Source organism: Eutrigla gurnardus, assembly GCF_963514095.1.
Source record: "Eutrigla gurnardus genome assembly, chromosome: 23".
Lineage (NCBI taxonomy): Eukaryota > Metazoa > Chordata > Actinopteri > Perciformes > Triglidae > Eutrigla > Eutrigla gurnardus.
This window is the reverse complement of record NC_139934.1, coordinates 185,734-206,915: the sequence shown is the minus strand read 5'-3', so window position 1 is coordinate 206,915 and position 21,182 is coordinate 185,734. Positions and strand designations below refer to the sequence as shown.

General features: G+C 42.1%; 1 protein-coding gene across 7 annotated transcripts; it reads left to right on the top strand.

The window, feature by feature from the left end:
* The first annotated feature begins 813 nt into the window (after positions 1-813).
* phka1a (phosphorylase kinase, alpha 1a (muscle)) lies at positions 814-19,392 on the top strand. 7 transcript variants are annotated; one of them, XM_084002330.1, is made up of 36 exons: positions 814-1,149; positions 3,358-3,516; positions 3,608-3,655; positions 3,773-3,941; positions 4,233-4,315; positions 4,397-4,477; positions 5,877-5,975; positions 6,065-6,211; positions 6,314-6,367; positions 6,990-7,112; positions 7,207-7,302; positions 8,039-8,146; positions 8,632-8,710; positions 8,792-8,926; positions 9,010-9,119; positions 9,495-9,639; positions 10,136-10,214; positions 10,491-10,657; positions 11,646-11,807; positions 11,891-11,970; positions 12,057-12,202; positions 12,709-12,862; positions 13,238-13,396; positions 13,462-13,591; positions 14,067-14,168; positions 14,369-14,484; positions 14,686-14,721; positions 14,989-15,024; positions 15,290-15,325; positions 16,594-16,629; positions 16,898-16,927; positions 17,550-17,594; positions 17,734-17,895; positions 18,115-18,168; positions 18,573-18,773; positions 18,868-19,392. In XM_084002330.1, the coding sequence occupies exons 1-36, from the start codon at positions 1,072-1,074 to the stop codon at positions 19,039-19,041; spliced, it is 3,819 nt and encodes a 1,272-aa protein (XP_083858456.1). In that variant the 5' UTR covers positions 814-1,071; the 3' UTR covers positions 19,042-19,392. The 7 variants fall into 7 exon arrangements, with proteins under 7 accessions (XP_083858456.1, XP_083858457.1, XP_083858458.1 ...); XM_084002331.1 differs by lacking the exon at positions 14,686-14,721; XM_084002332.1 differs by lacking the exon at positions 14,989-15,024.
* Positions 19,393-21,182: the final 1,790 nt, after the last annotated feature.

The window sequence follows — 21,182 nt, the reverse complement described above, 5'->3', positions numbered from 1 at the left end:
GAGCGAGAAGCATTCTGGGATTCCTTGTAGTCTTTTCTCCTTTCTCTGTAGTGTCAATGTTTAAAATGATTGGGTCAAAACCTTTTATAAACGTATATGAATTTAGTTTGTTTATAAAGTTTAAGGAGATATAAAATATACTTCTAAGCAAAATTAAATACATATAAATGAAAAGTAGGCCTACAGTTTTTCGCTAGGGGGAGCCAAAAACCGCTTACTTATACCAACCGCTTTTAATTAACTGAGACACAAATAACACAAATAAAATAATCATAATTTCATTTTTTAGTTACCAGCTGTATTGCTCAACTTTAACACTGAATAATGCGTTCATAAAAAAAATGAAAGTATGTTTTTTAACGTGTTGGCGTGTACTGTTTTTGCCTTTTGTTTGCTTCCTGGTTGAATTTGACAGCACTTGCTATTTGGATATTTAAGGAAATTGTATGACATTTTTCAGCCGTTTGCTTTTCGAAACATCTATTCACAATGTAACATTTAAGTTTAAAACTTTTGTTCTCTATCGGTGAGTTCCATTGCTCTTTCATAACGTGCAATCTCTGTAGAGAGAGACGCTCATCCGCGGGTACACTAGCTGTCAAACTAGCATGGTTCAATAATTTAAAATCGTTACAACTAAATTAGTAAAGCCCTGATACCAACATGCTGCAGTGAATGTTTAATAAAGTATTAAGTGTAACATAGTCTTAAAAAAAACAACCTCCCCGACCCTTTTATTTTGAAGGCAGCCTCTTGATTTCCTGTATCCTTCCCGCTTCCTGCGACTAGCTTTCAGTAGCTTAGTTCATATTAGAGCACTTGCTGTCTCCTCTCTCTGTCTCGCTGCTGTCACCGCTGAGAGCTGTCTCTTTTTTCAGATTTTGTCTGACAGCTTTTGTGTTATCGCGTCCGAAGCTCACTTTCTTCTCGGACTTTGTTTGCGGCCCGCAGAAATGACTTCGACTGTCGAGGATTTAGCGAGTCTGTGCAGTTGAACTACTTGAAGTTTCCTCCCCCCCCCCCCCCCCACTTCAACCGAAACTTGAGCCGAACCGTTGACTTGTTGTCACCATGAGAAGCAGGAGCAACTCCGGCGTGAAGCTGGACAACTATGCCCGGATGGTGAACCAGACTATCCTGAGACTTCAAGTGAGTGTTATCTGGAATAGTTCAGTAAGAGTAGTCAAGGGTCAACGGAAACACAGCTGTTAGCTTGACAGTTGTGTCCACTAAGAGTGTGTGCAGCTTTATGAAGCTTTCATATCATATTTGTGACCATATATATACATATAAGACACATCGAAACACATTCAATGGTGTTTAAATATGAATATTACACTCATAAGTAGCTGTTGCACCAAACCCATGCAGCCTTCACTATTCTTTCCAAAACATTTACTAACCTGTCTGCAGGGATTAACTCCCATTCAGCCCCAACACGAGCATTAGTAAAGGTTTAACTCTGATGTTGTGAGGTATGAATATTAAATGTCACGATATTACCGGATGTACCTTAAATACATTGCGATTAGCAATATCAACGCCGATAATCCTAAAAAAATATGCTTGATATATAAATATTTGTGGGTATATATAAAAATGTATATATATGTATGTATATATATATATATATGTATATATATATACATACATATATATATATATATATATATATATATATATATATATATATATATATAAGTTTATATTGATTGATTGATTTATTAATAATAATGTGTTATTATAAATATATATATTTTATAATATGATCATAAATTCTCCCTGCTTTAATAAAAAAAATGTATTATGTATTTCTTTTAAATCTGACTACTCTTCATGATAGTGAGCTGGGCAGGTTATCTATATCTACGATTATCCATCCATCCATCCATTTTCTACCGTTTATCCTGTATTCAGGGTCGGGGGGGCTGGAGCCGATCCCAGCTATCATTGGGCGAAGGCAGGGTTCACCTGGACAGGTCGATATCTACAATTATCCCCATAACGTAAATTCATCTCGATGGATTTATTATACTTTTTAAATTTTTTTATCCCTGATCCACGATATAATCCCATATGGTCCTGCTTGATCCCACTGAACCTGTTAAGGCTTATGGGTTTCGGGTCTCGTCTTTCAATTCTCTGGCCTCTAAAGACTAATAGGAACTTGAAGAAACATCGACTGAATATGGAAGAGGACAAACTGTGAGGGAAGCCGCCTCTTGAATTCATCCCAAATGGCGTCCAGCCAGCATGCAGCTCGCCGCTCCGATGAATCGCAGCACTAATGACCAAACGTTCTCACTGAGAGCAGAGGCTTGCTGCAGATTCAGACCAATGCATGCATTGGAAGGAAATCCATCTGTTCTTCTTAGGGGAATAAACAAAACAAACACACCACCTTAGTGCACGTCCATGAAGAAGAAGAAGCTGGTCCCTTATGTCCACACGCTAGCTGGCGTGTTGGTGCAACATTTGTGTGACATTTCTCTCCGTTAGTGATGAAACCGAACCTGATGTTGAAAGAACGCTGTGTCTCACTAGACTGTAATAAACCTTACCATTTCTATATTTTAAACATCAAGACAAGTATATTATTTAGTGGCTCTTCCGGTCCAACAGCAGCTACAGAGAGGAAACGTGTTCCTAGAGAGTAAAAATAAGTTTGATTTCAGTTCCTCAGTGCATCATGTCAACGTGTATTGTTGTCCCTCTTTACAACAGGAAGCAACAGGACTTATGGGTAATGTAGTTTGGCAACATATATATTGCCCTTTAACATAGGAAGATTCTCTGACCTGATGTGAAATGAGAATAGGCTAATCATTTGGACCGATATTCACAGAAAATGTATTTTTGAAAGGAGCAGACTAAATAGATTGTGAATAACTGTAATTATTTTCCAGTTTTGTTATTGAGCAAATAATTGTCCGATTAATGAATAATAAATATTAGTTAGTTGCCACTAGTTCATGGAACAATAAATTCATATGAAAACAAAAAGGGGGAGAAAATGCAATTAGTCCCTCAAATTAATAATAAAACGGTTTCTTTTTATCCTATTTTGTTTTTTGAGGCACAGATGCCTTTTATCACCAGTGGACAGATAGGAAAGACAGGAGAGAGACAGGGGTGTGACCTGCAGCAAAGGCCGGGATTCGAACCGGGGTCGGCTGCGTATGTACGTGCGTACATGGCACGCCCTCTAACCACTCCTCCACCTGCGCCACAACTCATCCTAGTTTTTCAAATAGAAATTAGGAAATAAAATCACACTGTCCAACCCCTCTCATTAGATTTAGTTAATGTCTGACCTGTGACCTTTGACCCCCACCCTCCCCGCTCTCTGCCTGACAGGATCCAGTAACGGGTCTCCTGCCGGCCGGCCCAGATCAGCCACACTCCTGGATCCGAGACAATGTTTACAGCATCCTGTCTGTGTGGGGGCTCAGCCTGGCCTACAGGAAGAACGCCGACCGGGACGAAGACAAGGCCAAGGCCTACGAACTGGAGCAGGTGGGTCCGAGTCCGGGGTTGTTGTTGTTAAATCCCTTGGATATACTCCAGTCCATCTTCATATTTAAACATTTTAACCATCTCCCTCTAGAGTGTGGTTAAGCTGATGAGAGGCGTCCTTCACTGCATAATGAGGCAGGTATGTTGTCTCCAATCCTTTCTCCCATACTGCTATACTCTATCCATCTATCCAATGTATTTATTCTGCTTTGATGTCTTGATGGATGCTTTATTAGTCTTAATTGTTTTGTGGCAGCTGGATAAGGTGGAGAAGTTCAAATACAGCAGATGTACCTCAGACTCGCTGCACGCCAAGTACAACACCAAGACCTGTGCCCCGGTGGTTGGAGACCACGAGTGGGGTCACCTGCAGGTCGACGCTACCTCACTTTTCCTGCTCTTCCTCGCTCAGATGACCGCCTCCGGTAAGAATACAGAAAGAGACGTCTTTTCCTTCTTCTTTTTTTTGCACGATAAATGCGGAAACACGTGTACTTTTCTCAAATTTAAGTTATTTTTGAGTGTATTTATTTAACTGGAGTTTTCTTTTAATTTTTGTTATAATTATTTTACATTCAGCTACACAAAAATAACTGTTGGTCTTTGTCAGCTTCTTTTTAATGTCGTTTTTTTGTCTTGAAGAGGAGAGGGAAGAAGAAGAAGTGTATTATTGAGTCAGGACAATGTCCTCCATTAACTGTCTTTGTGTCCTCCAGGTCTCCACATCGTTTACACCCAAGATGAAGTGGACGTGGTTCAGAATCTCATGTTCTACATCGAGACGGCTTACAAAGTAGCCGTGAGTATCGTCGACCCCCTTTCATAAAGGAGACCATGAAAGTCAACGCAGCGTTAATGTTAATGTCTTCATTCCTCACAGGATTATGGGATGTGGGAAAGAGGAGACAAAACCAACCAGGGCATCACTGAGATTAACGCCAGCTCTATAGGCATGGCCAAGGTGAACACACACACACACACACACACACACACACACACACAGTGTGACGTTATTGCCATGGGAAGCAGGTAGATGGAGGAGAAAGCGTCGACGAGTGCTGAGTGAGAGCAGAACAGGTGCTCCAGTAGAAATGTCTGGCTCTGTGGAAGGTGTCTAGTCACTGCGGCGGCCTTTACGCTGACCTTTAGAGACTCCAAACTGACTCGGGATCAGATGGAAGCATTTTGTTTTGGTGCTGAAAGTGACCACAGCGGCGTAGGGGAATTAAAAAAGCGTCTTTTTGGGGATTATTAGATATTTATAATGATTTCATAACAGGGAAAATATATCTCCATTCATAATAAAAAAAGAAGAGCTGAAGTTTTCACAGAACAGGAGTCTCTCTCTCTGTGAGCGAGCCGGCAGCGTCCTTGGCCCCCGGTGTACCGGAGGTGTCAGGTTCTCTGTGGTCCAGGAATGGCTGCTCACTCAGAAATAACACAGTACTCGCAGTACCCAGTACACACACACACACACACACACACACACACACACACACACACACACTGAGTTTAATTTAAGACTTTGGAAAGAGGCATGTCTGCAGGACGTTCCCTTCTCCAGTAATTACACGTAGTTAATAGTATTAATACATGCTACACACTTACTTACATACTGTACACACATTCATAATACCTTATATTAATATACCTCACAGATGCATTTATATATAGAAACTGCAGTGAATCAATGTTTTATAGTATTTTGGATTTATGCATTGACTTTCTATAACTATTTAATTTCCAGAGTTAATGTTGTAAATTCGTGTGTTTGTTTGTTTTTTAATGGACCTTGAGTCTAATAATAAAGTCTATCTATCTATCTAATGCTCACAATGTGCCGTTATCCATATTCTCTCAAATAATGACCCAATATGACGGATGCATTTGTGATTATGATAAAACAATAAAAAAAAATAGCTTATCAAAATCACTCTTCATATTAATTTGTATTGAATATTGATGGGTGATCGTTGGTTATAAATATACATAAACATAACATATATAATCATTTCAATAAGAAAAACGTTTAATTATCTATTAGTTGATTTAAGTTTGTGTTAATGATATGAATAAGGATGGAGTAAGTAAGACTGAAATAAAGGTGTGCAGGTGGTGGAGGGGTGAGAGCGCATGCCATGTACGCATGTACACAGCTGATGGTTTGAATCCCGTCTTTGCTGCATGTCTCTCTCCCATGTTTCCTCTCTGTCCACTGCTAAATAAAAGTCTATGCCAGAAAACAAAATCTATAGTATAAAGTAGTATAAATTGAAAATACTCACGTACAATGATGTAGTAAATGTACTACACAGCTGTCTTGATTTGAATGAGTCACATGACCACCGTTTGTCCTCCAGGCAGCTCTGGAGGCTTTGGACGACCTCAACTTGTTCGGAGCTAAAGGGGGACCCGGATCCGTGGTCCATGCTTTTGCTGACGACATACAGCATTGCCAGGTGTGCACACACACACACACACACACACACACACACACACACCGACTCTTATTTTAACTCTTTTCCCATCTGTTGTCCTCCATCATCAGTCCATCCTGACGTCGATGTTGCCGAGGGCGTCCATATCAAAAGAGGTGGACGCCGGTGTCCTGGCCGTCATCTCGTACCCGGCCTTCGCCGTCGATGACATCAGCATAGTCAACATGACCAAGGAGGAGATCATCTCCAAACTGCAGGTGCAGGACGGTGCAATGAAGTAGCACAAAAAGATTACTGTTGAAAAGGAAACGGGAGGTCAGCAGCGTGTCCTTGCTGACTTCCTGTCTGCTTCTGTTCAGGGTCGCTACGGCTGCTGCAGGTTCCTCAGAGACGGACACAAAACACCTAAAGAGGTAAACTAGCTCTGAAGGTAGATCCATTTGTTTAATTTTGGTCAGATAAATGGTGGAGAATTAGTTTTTATTTTTATGTTTTAGTGCAAAGCGGGAATGTGTTCAAACTCCCGTCCTTGCAGTCATTTTCCTCCTGGTTTCCTGGTGTATCTCTGTAGCCACTAGGCGGACTGCTGAATCCATTCAAACATGCCCGGTCATGCTGTTCTGTTGGAGCTATATAAAAGTGTTGCTGGGCTCTTATGTAACTTGGTAACTTGGAGGAAGGCTGTTTGGTTTAATGGGCCGTCACTGTTTCTCTCTTTGGGTAGAAAATAGGTTAATTCCTTCATTCTCACAGCAGCTGAGAATGTGCTCTGGTTTTCTGATATCGGCCATTAAACTGGTCGGGTTCAGGCTTCAAAAAACATCACCTTGCAGCTTCTGCACTTGTGTGGGGATTTTCAACTGCGAAAAAAGGAAGTAGAGTGTTTGTACACACAAATAGCAGCACTCGATCCTTCATCATCTGCTGCTTGTAGAGTCATCAGTGTGTTTGACTGCAAGACTGAAAACATCTCATCCATATTGGTATTCTGGCCTCGCTCACACATAAAGAAGTAGACGTGAATCTGTTCTGCAGGATCCAAACCGTCTGTATTACGAGTCGGCAGAACTGAAGCTGTTTGAAAACATTGAGTGCGAGTGGCCGCTGTTCTGGACCTACCTCATCCTGGACGGCATCTTTATCAACAGCCCCGAGCAGGTAATTCACACACACACACACACACACACACACACGCACGCGGTGGATGTGTGCATGGGTAAGTGTTTGACATCAACCCTGTTGGTCGATCCAGGTGCAGGAGTACCAGGAGGCTCTGGAGGGCATCCTCATCAAACAGAAAGACGGGATGCGACTGGTGCCGGAGCTCTACAGCGTCCCCCCAGACAAGGTGAGAGCTGCAGCCTCTCTGCTGGCCACCAGGGGGCGACTCCTCTCTGGTTGTATAGAAGTCTATGAGAAAATGGTCCTACTTCTCTCTGCTGGCCACCAGGGGGCGACTCCTCTCTGGTTGTATAGAAGTCTATGAGAAAATGGTCCTACTTCTCTCTGCTGGCCACCAGGGGGCGACTCCTCTCTGGTTGTATGGAAGTCTATGAGAAAATGGTCCTACTTCTCTCTGCTGGCCACCAGGGGGCGACTCCTCTCTGGTTGTATAGAAGTCTATGAGAAAATGGTCCTACTTCTCTCTGCTGGCCACCAGGGGGCGACTCCTCTCTGGTTGTATAGAAGTCTATGAGAAAATGGTCCTACTTCTCTCTGCTGGCCACCAGGGGGGCGACTCCTCTCTGGTTGTATAGAAGTCTATGAGAAAATGGTCCTACTTCTCTCTGCTGGCCACAGGGGGGCGACTCCTCTCTGGTTGTATAGAAGTCTATGAGAAAATGGTCCTACTTCTCTCTGCTGGCCACCAGGGGGCGACTCCTCTCTGGTTGTATAGAAGTCTATGAGAAAATGGTCCTACTTCTCTCTGCTGGCCACCAGGGGGCGACTCCTCTCTGGTTGTATAGAAGTCTATGAGAAAATGGTCCTACTTCTCTCTTGATGTGTTATCTCAGTAAACATTGTAAACATGAGTTTATGACATTGTTGTCTTCTGTTATTTGTGTGTTTGTACATACAAACAGGTGGAGGAGGAGTACGTGAACCCCCACTCTGTGGAGAGGGTCCCGATGGGCAAATGTCCTCTGAAATGGGGACAGTCTCTGTACATCCTGGGAAACCTTCTGGCTGAGGTGAGCCGTCATTCAACACTTGATCATCCTCCAGGGTATTAATAACACACGTTATTGTCATTATAATCGATTCATCTGTAATTATTTTCTGGAGTAATCGATGTTTGGTCCCAGTTTCTCAAAATCCAAGGTCTTTCTTTTGTCTTATTATATCAAACCCAGTGTAATGCAGAACATTTCCCTATTTAGAGGCTGAAAACGGCATTTTTAAATCAAAATTACTTTAAGGATTGATTATCAAAATATTATTTTTCTATCCATCAACAAATCATTTAGTCAATTCAGCGTAGATTATTCTCCTGAATAAATGAGCCGTTCTTTCTAATTATGTTTACTTTTGAATGAAGTATTATTATTGTCCATGCATGCTGTTTTATTTGAATGTCAGTTAAATGTAACTTTTCATGAGGTAATCTCACGTCAGGCGTGTATTTACACTTAACACAAACTGAGTGACTTTTTAAAGCTCCTTCCTAATTTTAAAGGGATTTCTGGCCCCCGGAGAGATCGACCCCCTTAACCGACGTTTCTCCACCATCGCCAAGCCTGACGTGGTCGTACAGGGTGAGTTCATGGGACATTCTCCGTGAGGTTTCAGTCCCCAGATTGGTGTAAAAAAAACAAACCTCCCGTTTCCTGTCACAGTGTCGATTCTGGCCGAGACGGAGGAGATCAAAGAGCTGCTGCTGAAGAACGGTATCGACGTGGAGACGGTTGCCGACATCCATCCCATCCACGTGCAGCCCTCCAGAGTCCTCAGCCACATCTACGCCAGACTCGGTATGACCCTGTAGTTCTTCATCAAAGGCTTCCCTCCCCCCGGACCTCGACTCACCCTGTCCTCCCCCCTTTGCCTGGTGCAGGTCGTAACCCGAGGCTGGGTCTGACGGGACGACCCTACAGGAGAATAGGAGTGCTGGGAACCTCCAAATTCTACACCATCAGAAACACCATCTTCTCATTCACCCCTCAGGTGAGTTACTCCACTAGTAATCCACTCGTACATTGGTTCCATTCCTTGAGTTACTTGACAGATTCAGATTCCATAAAGCTAAATATACGCTGGAATTTCAAGTAAAAAATGACTTTTACCAGCATCATGACTACACTAATGCATCAGTAATATTAATTTAGTAATATAATATGCTCTGTTCTCAACACTTTCACTAGTACATTGTTGAATGCAGGACTTCTACTGATAACATAGTATTTGTACACAGTCTTATTGCTATTTTTACCTCAGTTAAAGTACCTGTTTGCCAACTTGAAACTCCATGTTTCATGATATTCTGATATTTTTGCCATCATCCTGGTGAAAATGATTTTAAACCTCAGCTTCTCCTTCCAGTTCGTCGACCATCAGCAGTTCTACTTGGCGTTGGACAACAAGATGATTGTGGAGATGTTGAGGACGGAAATCGCTTACCTGGCGTCCAGGTGGAGGATGACCGGACGCCCCACCGTCACTTTTCCCATCTCACAGACTATGCTGAGTAAGCACACACACACACACACACACACACAGAAAACACCTCGTCTTCTAAACACACGCCTGCGTTGAAAGTGCTGCATCATTGTAACAGAAATCTACAAAATGGAGCAAATTACAGCTTATGTTAATCAAAGAATGGAAATATTTCTTGAGCAAAAGTGGTGCAATTATGTCACAGATAACTAGCCTGACTTTACTGAAGATGATCTATCCCTGTTTTATTTATAGTTCTGTTATTAAGGTATTGTTTTGCTGTTTGTTTGTTTGTTTGCTTTATATACTTGAATAAGTAAGAGAATACGTTTATTGATTAAAAATTGAAATAGATGTGAGATTCTGACCACTAATAAAATACAAATACCAGATTGGTTTCCCGACCTCCTTTATTTAGAATGGGAAATGTTGAATGAAATAAACAGAGATGTAAATGTTGTGTGTTGATTAAGGAGACTGTATGCATTCCTCATCGTGTGTGTGTGTATTTGTGTGTATTTCAGCTGAAGACCACACAAACCTGGACGCTGCAGTTCTGGCTACGCTGAAGAAGCTACAGGACGGATATTATGGAGGAGCAAGGTGAAGTTTTTCAGTCATTTTAGCAATTTGATGTAATTAAAGAGATCAAAGTAGTATTTTCCTATCGGAATTATCCAGAAAGTTTAGATATAAAAATAAAATAAATTAATAAATAATAACATTTTTGCAGTGACATCCCAAAAATGGGTGGCTTTGGTTTTCATACCCTCAAACCAAATTGATTGCTGCTGAAAAATCCTGTTGTAAGTACAATGATCTCACAGAAGCCCCTCCCTCTTTCCTGCTCCTCCTGCTCCTCCTCCTCCTCCTCTCCAGGATCCAGACGGGGAAGCTGTCGGAGTTCTTGACCACTTCCTGTTTCGCTCACCTGAGCTTCCTGGACGGTAAGGGTTCTAGCAGCATGAGCCGCCCCGACGAAGAGTATGATGATGATGATGAGGGTGCCGGCGATGGATACGTGCATGAGTTACATTGTGATGATGGTAAGCAAAAAGCAGCTTGATGGATGGATAGGGGAGGAATAATGCACTAAAGTCTTAGTGTTTGTTTGTTTTAACCATCATGTGATCTCTCCTCGTGTATGGATTCATCAAATAATAGAGTCCGACGGAGTTATCAGTGCATATACTGGCTTTTTTAAACAACCTTATATAGAAAGTACTGCTTATGTCATTACATAGTTTAAACAGCAGAGTGCACTGTTCCTTTCAGTAGCCTCCAAACCTGACATCATGTTATACAAGGGTTTTATTGTAGATTGTGATTTAAAAAACATTATTCTTTTTTTCAGCGTTTAGCATAATTTCCTGATTACCAGGATTATATCCAGAATTGCTGTTGTTTTGGCTGGTCAAGAAACGTACATATTTCCTCTCCAAGAACATGATATGAAATGAAGGGTTCCTCCATCACAGACCTTGTCTCCATCCTCTCTGTGCTGTTGGTTGTTAAACGTTTCTCCACCTTGGACTAACGGACACCAAACCAGTTCCTGTAAAGATTAAACTCTGGTTTGGAGAAGGTCGTGAAACGTGGCTTTGCTTGGTTGCATCCATGAAGTGCACGTCTGGCATCGTTTGACATGCATGTTTTAAAATGGCTCGTCTGTCAGCGGACACATCCACGTCTACAGACGAGCCATGAGAAGCATTTTGCATTTTGCGATTGCGTGGATAACAAACGAGGCTTCACGATTCCCAGTTTAAATACATTAAGATGATCAAGTTGGTTTTATTTTCTTTCTTTTTTCCATCTAAAATGCTATAAAATATTATATATTAGAGAGGGAATTCTGATTTAAAGAACTACCGTCTTAATTTTCACTTGTTTCCACCAAATCCTTGTAGATTTTCTGAATACTATATTTGTAAAATGTTTTTAACACACCGGTATGGGATTGGCACTCGGCTGGCCCGTACGTAGGTTCCGATATGTGGACTCTATATCTCTACCCTTTGTCCTGCACTCCAGAGGCGGACGACCTGGCCCAGTACCTGGATCACCTGCTGGCTCACGCCACCCCCAAGAAGCCCAAGCATCAGGTGGGGGGTCTGGGGAGGTTCAAGGCTCTGGCCACCAAAACCAAGGAGATGGTGTCTCTGATGAACAAGGCTCAGGAGCTCAACGTGCAGAGTGAGCGGAACCACCAGATGCACTGTTAGTTTCAGGACCGTCTGAAGCCCCGCTGACCACCAGGCTGCTTTGTTTTTGTCCAGATGTCAACATGTACCTGCCCAACAAGCTGTTCCGCTCCACTCAGCCGTCCCTCAACCTGAACCTCCCAGAGGAGACTCCGGTGTGTTTCCGTCTGTCCTTTAATCCCCATGTCGTTGCATCCGTTCTCCGCCGTTCTAACGTTTCCGCCCCGCCCTCCTCCACCAGGCTGCGGAGACATCGGCCTCCACAGAGTGCGGGATCCCCAGAGACGCTAGCGGCGGCATCAACTACGTGGCTTTGGTGCAGCTGCTCAAAGACACGCAGAGTCTCCAGGACCAGGCGGACATTCTCTACATCCTCTTCAAAGACAAGTCTGTTTCATTCACCTGCACATTGTTTGTGTCGACACAGTGTTAATACAGGAATATGTCACATGACTATGTACTTTTGATACCCAGAGAGAAGTATATATAAACAACACTGATCACATTTGTATCATTTCATCAGAGTGAGGACCATATAAAATACACACCATAACGGTTTTATCATGGAGATAGTCGGGAATAGCATTACAAGTGACTTCCTGTCATGGTACACAAGTTTTTGTTTTATTTAAATAATGCAGGAAAAATTGCTCACAATTTAGCATTTTTTTTCAAATGTATCTATTGAGACCTTTTTGATTTATGATGACAGTATTTATATTTATCAGAAATGTGTTTTATTTAATGTGATGCGTAAAATAATATTTATTTCTTTACAAAATGTACGTTCATCTGATTCCAGTGTTTTAGTTTTGATGCTTCTCTGGATACGGGGAAATCCCATTCCTAATAGGGATAATATTGAACTTTATGTTTTTGTGTTTGAACCCCAGGGGAATGGACTGGGACACTCAGCTGCACGGTAAAGGCTCCACGGTGAGGTCTCTGCTGTCGGACCTCTACGAGAAGGTGGGGGAAGTCAAACACTGGGGCCTCATCAGGTTGATCTCCGGCATGCTGAGGAAGAAGGTGGAGGAGCTCGACTCGGTACGGCACAAACACGACACTTTCTGTTTGGGGGTTTTTTAGAAGATAAATTCGTCCTGAAGGAGGCAAAACGTTGACTTTAAGAACAAAGGGGGAAAAATGCTTTATATTTCTTTTGGATGCTTTCCCACTTGCTGCACACGCTGTTACACAAGTTATAATATATTCATTAAAGAAAAGTATAGTATAGTAAAAAACAATCAAAATAATATTTTTAGGGTGATGAGTTCATAAAATATGACTACAGACATTCAAAGCTTCATTAACAAATAGTGACATTCAGTACAGCCCCAGTTTAAATGTGTATTATTGTAAACAGTGGATGTTTTACACGTTCCCCCCGCTTGTCTCTGATTGGTTGTGATCCGTCCGTAGGCCTGCTCTGATTTGCTGGCGCATCAGAAGCACCTGACGGTGGGTCTGCCCCCCGAGCCCCGAGAGAAGACCATCACGGCTCCGATCCCTCCGGACCAGCTGGCCGCTCTCATCGATGAGGCCAGCGACAACAACATCAGCGTGGCCATGCTCACTCAGGTGAGTCACCCCCCCCCCAAGTTGGTCTCCCCCATCCTCCACTGTAACTCCTCTCCCTCCTCCAGGAGATCATGGTGTACCTGGCCATGAGCATCCGGACTCAGCCCGGCCTGTTCAGCGAGATGTTCCGGCTCCGCATCGGCCTCATCATCCAGGTCATGGCCACGGAGCTGGCCCACTCGCTCAACTGCTCAGGTGAGGAGGGTCTGAGGAAGAGGTCATTAGTAGTGGGCTTTCCTTCCTCTCTTTCTCCTGTGTAACGGCCCATCAATCATGAATGTGTGGAAACCTGCCGACAACTTTATCCACAGCTTTAACATGATTTTACCATGTATGGTATTATTCCGTGGGTTATTTCCAGAATCTGGAAGCTAGGAATGCCCCAGAGCTGGAGAAGTGGTTCACCCCAAAAACATACATATACTGTATATATTTTAGATCAGTTTTATTATAATAAAATACAATTTATACACACACACACTTTTTTAGAGAGTTGGATCCGGCATCAATTCCGTCATCTCAAGCCAATTTGCTAAAAAGATAAATAAAAGCTAATTATCTCTCATACAATATATATATACGTTCTCTTGGTGTGTGTGTGTGTGTGTGTGTGTGTGTGTGTGTGTGTGTGTGTGTGTGTGTGTGTGTGTGTGTGTGTGTGTGTGTGTAGGAGAGGAGGCCACAGAGAGTCTGATGAGTCTCAGTCCATCAGAGCTGAAGAATCTCCTCCATCACATCCTCAGTGGGAAAGAGTTTGGAGTACAGCGCAGCGGTCAGTCAATCACACACACACACACACACACATATTTACACACACTCACACACACATATATACACACTCTCACACACACATATATACACACACACACACACATCCACACACACATATACACTAACACACACACACACACACATACACACACACACACACACACACTGTCTAAACCCCCCTTCCCTCCGTCACCTCCACAGTGAGAGAGCTGGACGCCGGCGTCAGTCCCGCCATCTCCATCCATCACCTAGGCAACGTGGGCGCCACCAAGAGTGAGAGAGCCGGGATCAGCAAGCTGAAGAGCGACATGAAGATGGTAGGACGTCTGTTCACGTAGAGGCTCATCATTCTCAGGCAGTTATAGTTAGAAAGTCCACTGTTGACTGAAAATAGATCCTGATTAAAAACAAGTACTACCTTTATTGTGTGTTGCTGCTAATCTTGATGGTGTTGATGACATCACGAGTTGGTGGTAAACCAATGAGATGAAAATACTGGCACGTTTGTCTTTCCACAGCTGGAACACAGGTTATCTTGGACGGATCTGAGTAAGGTGATAGTGGTGATGATGAGGAGGAGGAGGAGGAGGGAATTAGCTGGTGATTGGCATGGCTGGTGCTGATGGTGGAGGGGAGCATATTTGTGGACTAATTGAAAGCTGCTGCTGAGGAGGAGAATTGTGGGAAATAATTCTCGTTTAGACAGCAACAGTAGATTTGTTTGAGAAATCACCAGCAGATGAAGGAACTTTGATCTCAGCTTTAAATAACTCACCAGGGCAGCTTGTTTGTTTTTTTACAACCGGGTTTCTGTGTTGCAGGCGGAGCACAGGTTGTCGTTGACGGAGCCATTTAAGGTGACGGCGATCACGTGAAGCTTTATCAGCTATCGCAATTTGCTCTTTTTCCTTTTGCTCCTGTAAACGAGTGCATTCGGTGTTGATTCACCTTCAAACTTCACCCATCAGATCTTTCTCCGTCGCCGTCCTGCTTTTCTGTCGATCACGAATCCCAGAGCTTTCAGCTGCTTCTCACTGCCTTCATCATCAGAAATCCAAGATGATTGTGCCGTTTCGTGTTGCCATGGTGATAATAGCTTGTTCTGTCTTTGTTTGGATCCAGGGACCCCGGTTGTCTTTGACAGATCCGTTTGTGGAGGTGATGATGATGTTTAAAAGGCATTTGTGTCGTCTAGCTTTTCACTGTGGGGTCATTCCGTGTCATTTCATCAAATGCCTCCCACCTGACCATCTCAGAATGTCCTGAAAAAATTTGAGTACAAAGACACACTTGTTACTAGGACAAATCCAAAATATTAGGTCTCTACTGTCAACAGTTTCCTCATGAAACATCATTGTACTGTAATGTAAAATCTTATGCTCAAATTAAGATTATTATTTGATTTGGTTGTGGTATTTATATACTTAAAGTATGACAAAAGCTGCTTTCACCATGTTTAACTCACATTCAAGGACGTATTGCCTCTGTAACTACAACTGTGCTACATTTTAATGTTTTCGTAAGGCTAAATTTATCAGTAGCATTTAGTCACATGTAAGTCTTTGGTAAATGGTAAAAAACACATTTGAATTGCCCTGCTGTGATGTTTACTCGTAGGCTATTAGGACATGCAGTACCAAAACCAGCCACAAAAACCCCACCAATGTCAGGATTTTAAAAAATCACTGCGACAAAATGAGGCAAAACACCCTCCCAATTTTTTTATATGATTTTAACAAGAATATGATCTTTCAAAATAAGTAAGTTTGGTCCTGATGCGTGTTGTCAGTTTTTTGGAATATGACTCTGAAGTTGGGCAAAGATGTGTTTACTTCCATTTTTGAGCCTTAATATCTGTGAAACTAATCATCTGAGAGAAACCATATTTTGTAGAATGTTTAAGCTAACACCAGAGATAGAGGCAGAAGTGATAGAAGTCTTTTATCTGCAAAAATGGGAGCTCAGTCACTCTTCAAATGTACTACTTTATTTCAACAAGTCACATTTTAACTACCTACCATATTAGGTTATCATTGAGCTACACCCCTGATTTTCCATGTCTGGAGGCTATCAGTAACAGATATACTCTGTAGAAAATTTGAAGGCCACAGGTGAGATAGTTTTCCATATAATGTCGTTTCAAAATGGCTTTTCAGAGCATGATGCCAAAAACCGTCTAAACTACCCTTCATTCAATGATGTTTCATGAGAAAACTGTTGACAGTAGAGACCTAATATTTTGGATTAGTCCTAGTAACACATGTGTCTTTGTACTTTAATTTTTTCAGGACATTCTGAGATGGTCAGGTGGGAAGATTTTCAGAAATTTGATGAAATGACACGGAATGACCCTGTGGGTTAACTGGCTTCAGCTGGTTGTCAACATCAACAAACGGTTGCAGTTCATTGTGTTTCCTCTGTTGCAGGTGGAGCGCAGGGTGTCTATGACTGACACCGTTAAGGTGATGATGGCTTTTTTATAAATGAGGGTCTGCAAGAAGCATGGGATGCTGGGATTAGATCGTCGTGAAATCGTTTATTTTATTTAGGTGCAGAAGTGTCTGTGATTCCACTTCATGCAGCTAATTTTAAAGGATATATATATATATATATATATATACAAAGACATATATATATACAGAGAGAGAGAGATTTATGTATGAGAAGCAGTCAAGGTTGTGTATAAACCTTTTTGAGGGAAGTTTTTATTTCTTTTTGTCTCCATTTCAGCTCGACCAATCAATGACGCCCCATTGCAAGGTGACAAATATGATGACGTCATTCACACACGTGATTTCTGGGTCTTAATTCATCTGAAATAATTAATAGTGAACATGGAGCCACTAACCCTCTCTGCTTGTTGTCAGTCTGACAGTGCTGCAACTTTTAATACATGTACTTTGATAATGGTTCACTCATTAGCGGAGCTGCAACTAACGGGTTGTTTAATGCCAGAAAATTGAAAGAATAGCACCAGGTAACGTTTGAGAATCTGGGACAAGCCAATACTTTAAGTTACTTAAGTGAATTTCCTGTTGGTTGACTAATTGGTAAGTTGTTTCAGTTGTACTTTATAATTTAAAATGGATAATTGAACCTCCATAATAATTATTTAAAACACATTAGCATTCTTGTTAAATTGCTGTTACATGATGTCATCTATTGTTTTCTAACCACATTTCTATCATTTCTCTCCTGATCCTGATTCATGCATGTTTCATTTAGCCGTGTAAGAAGCCAGAATCCACTGGCTTTGGGGTCGTTTCATTTAGATTTATTTTATTTCCTGCCCAGTTTCCTGTTTTTCATTTTGTGCATCTTTTTTCTTTGTTTGTTTCTCTCCTCTCCCTTTTTTGTTTGTTCTTGTGTTTTTCCCTCTCAGGGCATGCGATCTCATTCTCTGGATATAGGAAACATTGAGTCCGGGGTAAAGATTTGTCTATTAAATCTGATATGTATATACTTAATATGATGCAGTTCAATACAAGCCAGTAACATCATCGGTGAGAGTCTGCTTGCTTTATGAGACGTTCCTTCTGTCATTTGTTGTTGTCGTGGCCGTTCAGAGGTACAGGCTGCAGTCCATAGAATCTCTGGACATTCCGGAACACATGCCGGTTACCAAGGATACCAGGCACGGCCAATGGCTGCGCAGGAGGCGTCTGGACGGGGCCCTGAACCGAGTCCCCGTCGGCTTTTACCAGAAGGTCTGGAAGATCCTGCAGAAGGTCGGTTTCACTTCACTGGACAAAACCATTCTAAATGACGAAGTGTCTTAAAGCTGCATTCTCTCTGCTGGCCACCAGGGGGAGACTCCTCTCTGATTTGTATAGAAGTCTATGAGGAAATGGTCCTACTTCTCTCTTGATGCATTATTTGTGAACATGAGTTTATGGTCTCAGTCTCTAGTTTCAAGTCTTCTTCTCCTCTGTCCTCTGGTTTCCTAGTGCCACGGTTTGTCCATAGAAGGGTTCGTCCTTCCTTCTTCAACCACCAGAGAGGTACGAAATAGTCATTCTGATGCCGTCTTCTTCTTTCTTTCTTTGTTCATTTTGCCGCACTTTAAAATTTAAGGGCACATCCACTAGTTTTGGGGTTCAGAGGCATTTTATCAAATGTTTTGTGCCCCATACTGCCAGAATTTAATATTTAAAAGCCAAAAAATCCTTTAAAATACTAATAGATTACATTTAGAATAATGGGCTTTTACACACACTTGACAGCCAATTGGAAATTATTATTGCATGTTTTTTTTTAAGTCTCTCACAGTAAGTTTCATGCAAATGAAAGTCAGTATTATTATTATTTTATGTATTTTTAAGTCTCTCACAGTAAGTTTCAGGCTCCGATAAACAAATGAAATCCCTATTATTATTGTTTGAACCACCGTGTGTCTCGTCTCCAGATGACACCAGGGGAGATCAAGTTCTCAGTCCACGTGGAGACGGTCCTGAACCGCGTCCCCCAGCCCGAGTACCGGCAGCTGCTGGTGGAGGCCATCCTGGTGCTCACCATGCTGGCTGACGTGGACATCCCGAGCATCGGCTCCATCATCCACGTGGAGAAGATCGTCCAGCTGGCCAACGACATGTTCCACAAGGACCAGGTGAGCGGGGAAAAGACGTGAATCCCAGGATTCCTATTCTTATTATTATTAGGCCATCAAGTCAACCAGGATCTCCTCTCTTACCTCCACCAAGAGGGACCTGGGAGCCGAGGAGCACATCCTGGAGCGGGACCCGTCCACCGGAGTGTGCCGGCTGCTGTATGACAGCGCCCCCAGTGGACGCTTCGGGAGCATGACCTACCTCACCAAGGCCGTGGCGGTCTACGTGCAGGACTTCCTGCCCAGCGGCTCGTGTGCGGTGCAGTGAGAGGACGGCCCCATGAAAACCAGAGCAGGGGGTAGAACAGGAAGTCAACAAATTTAAATACATCGTCAGCGTGAGTTAGTGTCGTAGAAACACCTTGCAGTATGTTTTTATTTATCTGCTTCAAGTCAAAATCAGATCAAGCGTAAACAACGGACTCTGTGTCTTTGAAGCCGCTTTGTGCCGCTTTGTAGACGTTTTGCCTCTGCCAGTGGTCATTTTGTGTCTCTTTATTATCCTTTTTGTCTCTTTGTGGTTGTTTAGGGTCTCTTTTTGCTTATTTTGTGTCTCTTTATTAATATTTTTGTCTCTTTGTGGTTGTTAAGGGTCTCTTTCTGCTTATTTTGTGTCTCTTTGTACTCGTTTTGCATCTCCTTGTACTCATTTTGCATCTCCCTGTTGTCATTTTGCATGTCTTTGTGCCTCCCTAACAAGAAATGTGAGCAGAAAGTTCAACCCGAGTCTGTGGCCCCAGGGCCGTCCAGTAATGTGTCCGTGGCTGTAGTGAGTATTTACTGAAGCAGAACAGGAAACTCAACATAAATGCTGATTCAAACGAACATGATCATGCCTCAATAATGAGTTTCTGAACACCGATGGCACGGAGGAATGAGCTAATAATAGAGTTCCACCATATGTCTACAAAAATATAGAAACAATATAATCATTTCCTTCCACTTTTGTGCAGGTTTGATCAGTTTCACTCTGGGATAACGTCAGACACTTAAAACATTTGCAGCTTTTATGTTACATTTAACGAACTCTAAATAGTTCTCATTGCCGCCGTGAACTCGCATCACTTTACCTACAGTCCTACATGCTGTATTGTGTATAAAAGATAACGTATCTTATTTATTTCAACAGCTCTTAAAAGCCACTTTAATGAAGCTTAAACAATGAGGGTCTGTTTGGGAGATCCATTGAATGTTGCACTTTTAGAAAAGTAGGCGTGCGTGGCGTCTTATTTTCTCAACCATGTGTCGTGATTAAAAGAACTTGGTTTATATTAACGCATAAAGAAGCTTCACGGTGGAAAGGAAAGCGTAGTTAGCATGCGGCTAGTTGTGAATGCAGTGAACTCACAAGGTTTGAAGGATTCACCGTCGTGCTTAGTTGTAAATGAATTGTCAAACAACGATGGATCCGTTATTCTCTGATAGTGGAAGATGCTTCTCTGCATGATCTTCACATCTGGAAAGAAAGGAAGCAGTTCTATATTTTAGTGTTGTTACTAGTTCATAGTATCCACTGAACAACTGTTTTTTGAAACTAATTGTGTAATAAAACTGAAAGAAAACACGCTGGTTCTGAGCATTTGTTCAAATGCTTTCACAGTTTTAAGGTATCATATGCACAATAAACATTCTCTAATCTGAGCTCTCATTCAAGGAGATCAGCGTAGCTGCAACCACAGTGAAGACTGTTGGCAGGTACGTCAGGGTGTCCAGCAGGGGGCGCTACGGTTCAGAGTCAGGACCGTTTTATCTGCTGCATGAAGGGCTTTTCGGTGAGAGATTGTTATTATGATTATTCTGTTGTCTGACTTAAACACTCTCTACAGTCTATGTCACTAAACCACTGGAATGCCACACATTTCCAATGTTTCAGAACATTTTTATTGAATGAAATTGAAATCGGAGTACATTACACAGCACAACATATATACATAATTTTGCCTTTAAAAAATAATATAAATATATATATATATATGTACATTTCCAATATGTATTTTTTTTTAATTTTAAGTCTGTAATTCCAAGTTTTCCTGCCAGATTAGCTGGATTTAGTCCATTGCTGCTATTTGTTAGTTGTTGTTTCTTGCCTTTATTTGGTATCAGACAGTGGAGAGGTGACAAGAAGAGAGGAAGGACAGCATGCAATAAAGGCAAGTATATGTAATATACATATATACACTCACAGGCCACATTATCAGGTACACCTTTCTAGTACCAGGTTGGACTCCCTCTTGCCTTCAGAATGGCCTTAAATCTAAATGGCAGAGATTCAACAAGGTGCTGGAATGTTCCTCACAGATGTTGCTCCATAAAACACGACGTCATCACACAGTTTGCAGATGTTTGTCGGCCTCACGTCCACGATGTGAATCTCTCGTCTTGCCAACATCCCAAAGCTGCTCTGTTACA

Coding starts and splice junctions, on each gene's coding strand:
- phka1a (XM_084002330.1), top strand. CDS start 1,072: ATGAGAAGCAGGAGCAACTCCGGCGTGAAGCTGGACAACTATGCCCGG. Junction 3,942..4,232: donor CGCTCAGATGACCGCCTCCG/GTAAGAATACAG, acceptor TGTGTCCTCCAG/GTCTCCACATCGTTTACACC. Junction 14,485..14,685: donor TGAAGAGCGACATGAAGATG/GTAGGACGTCTG, acceptor GTCTTTCCACAG/CTGGAACACAGGTTATCTTG.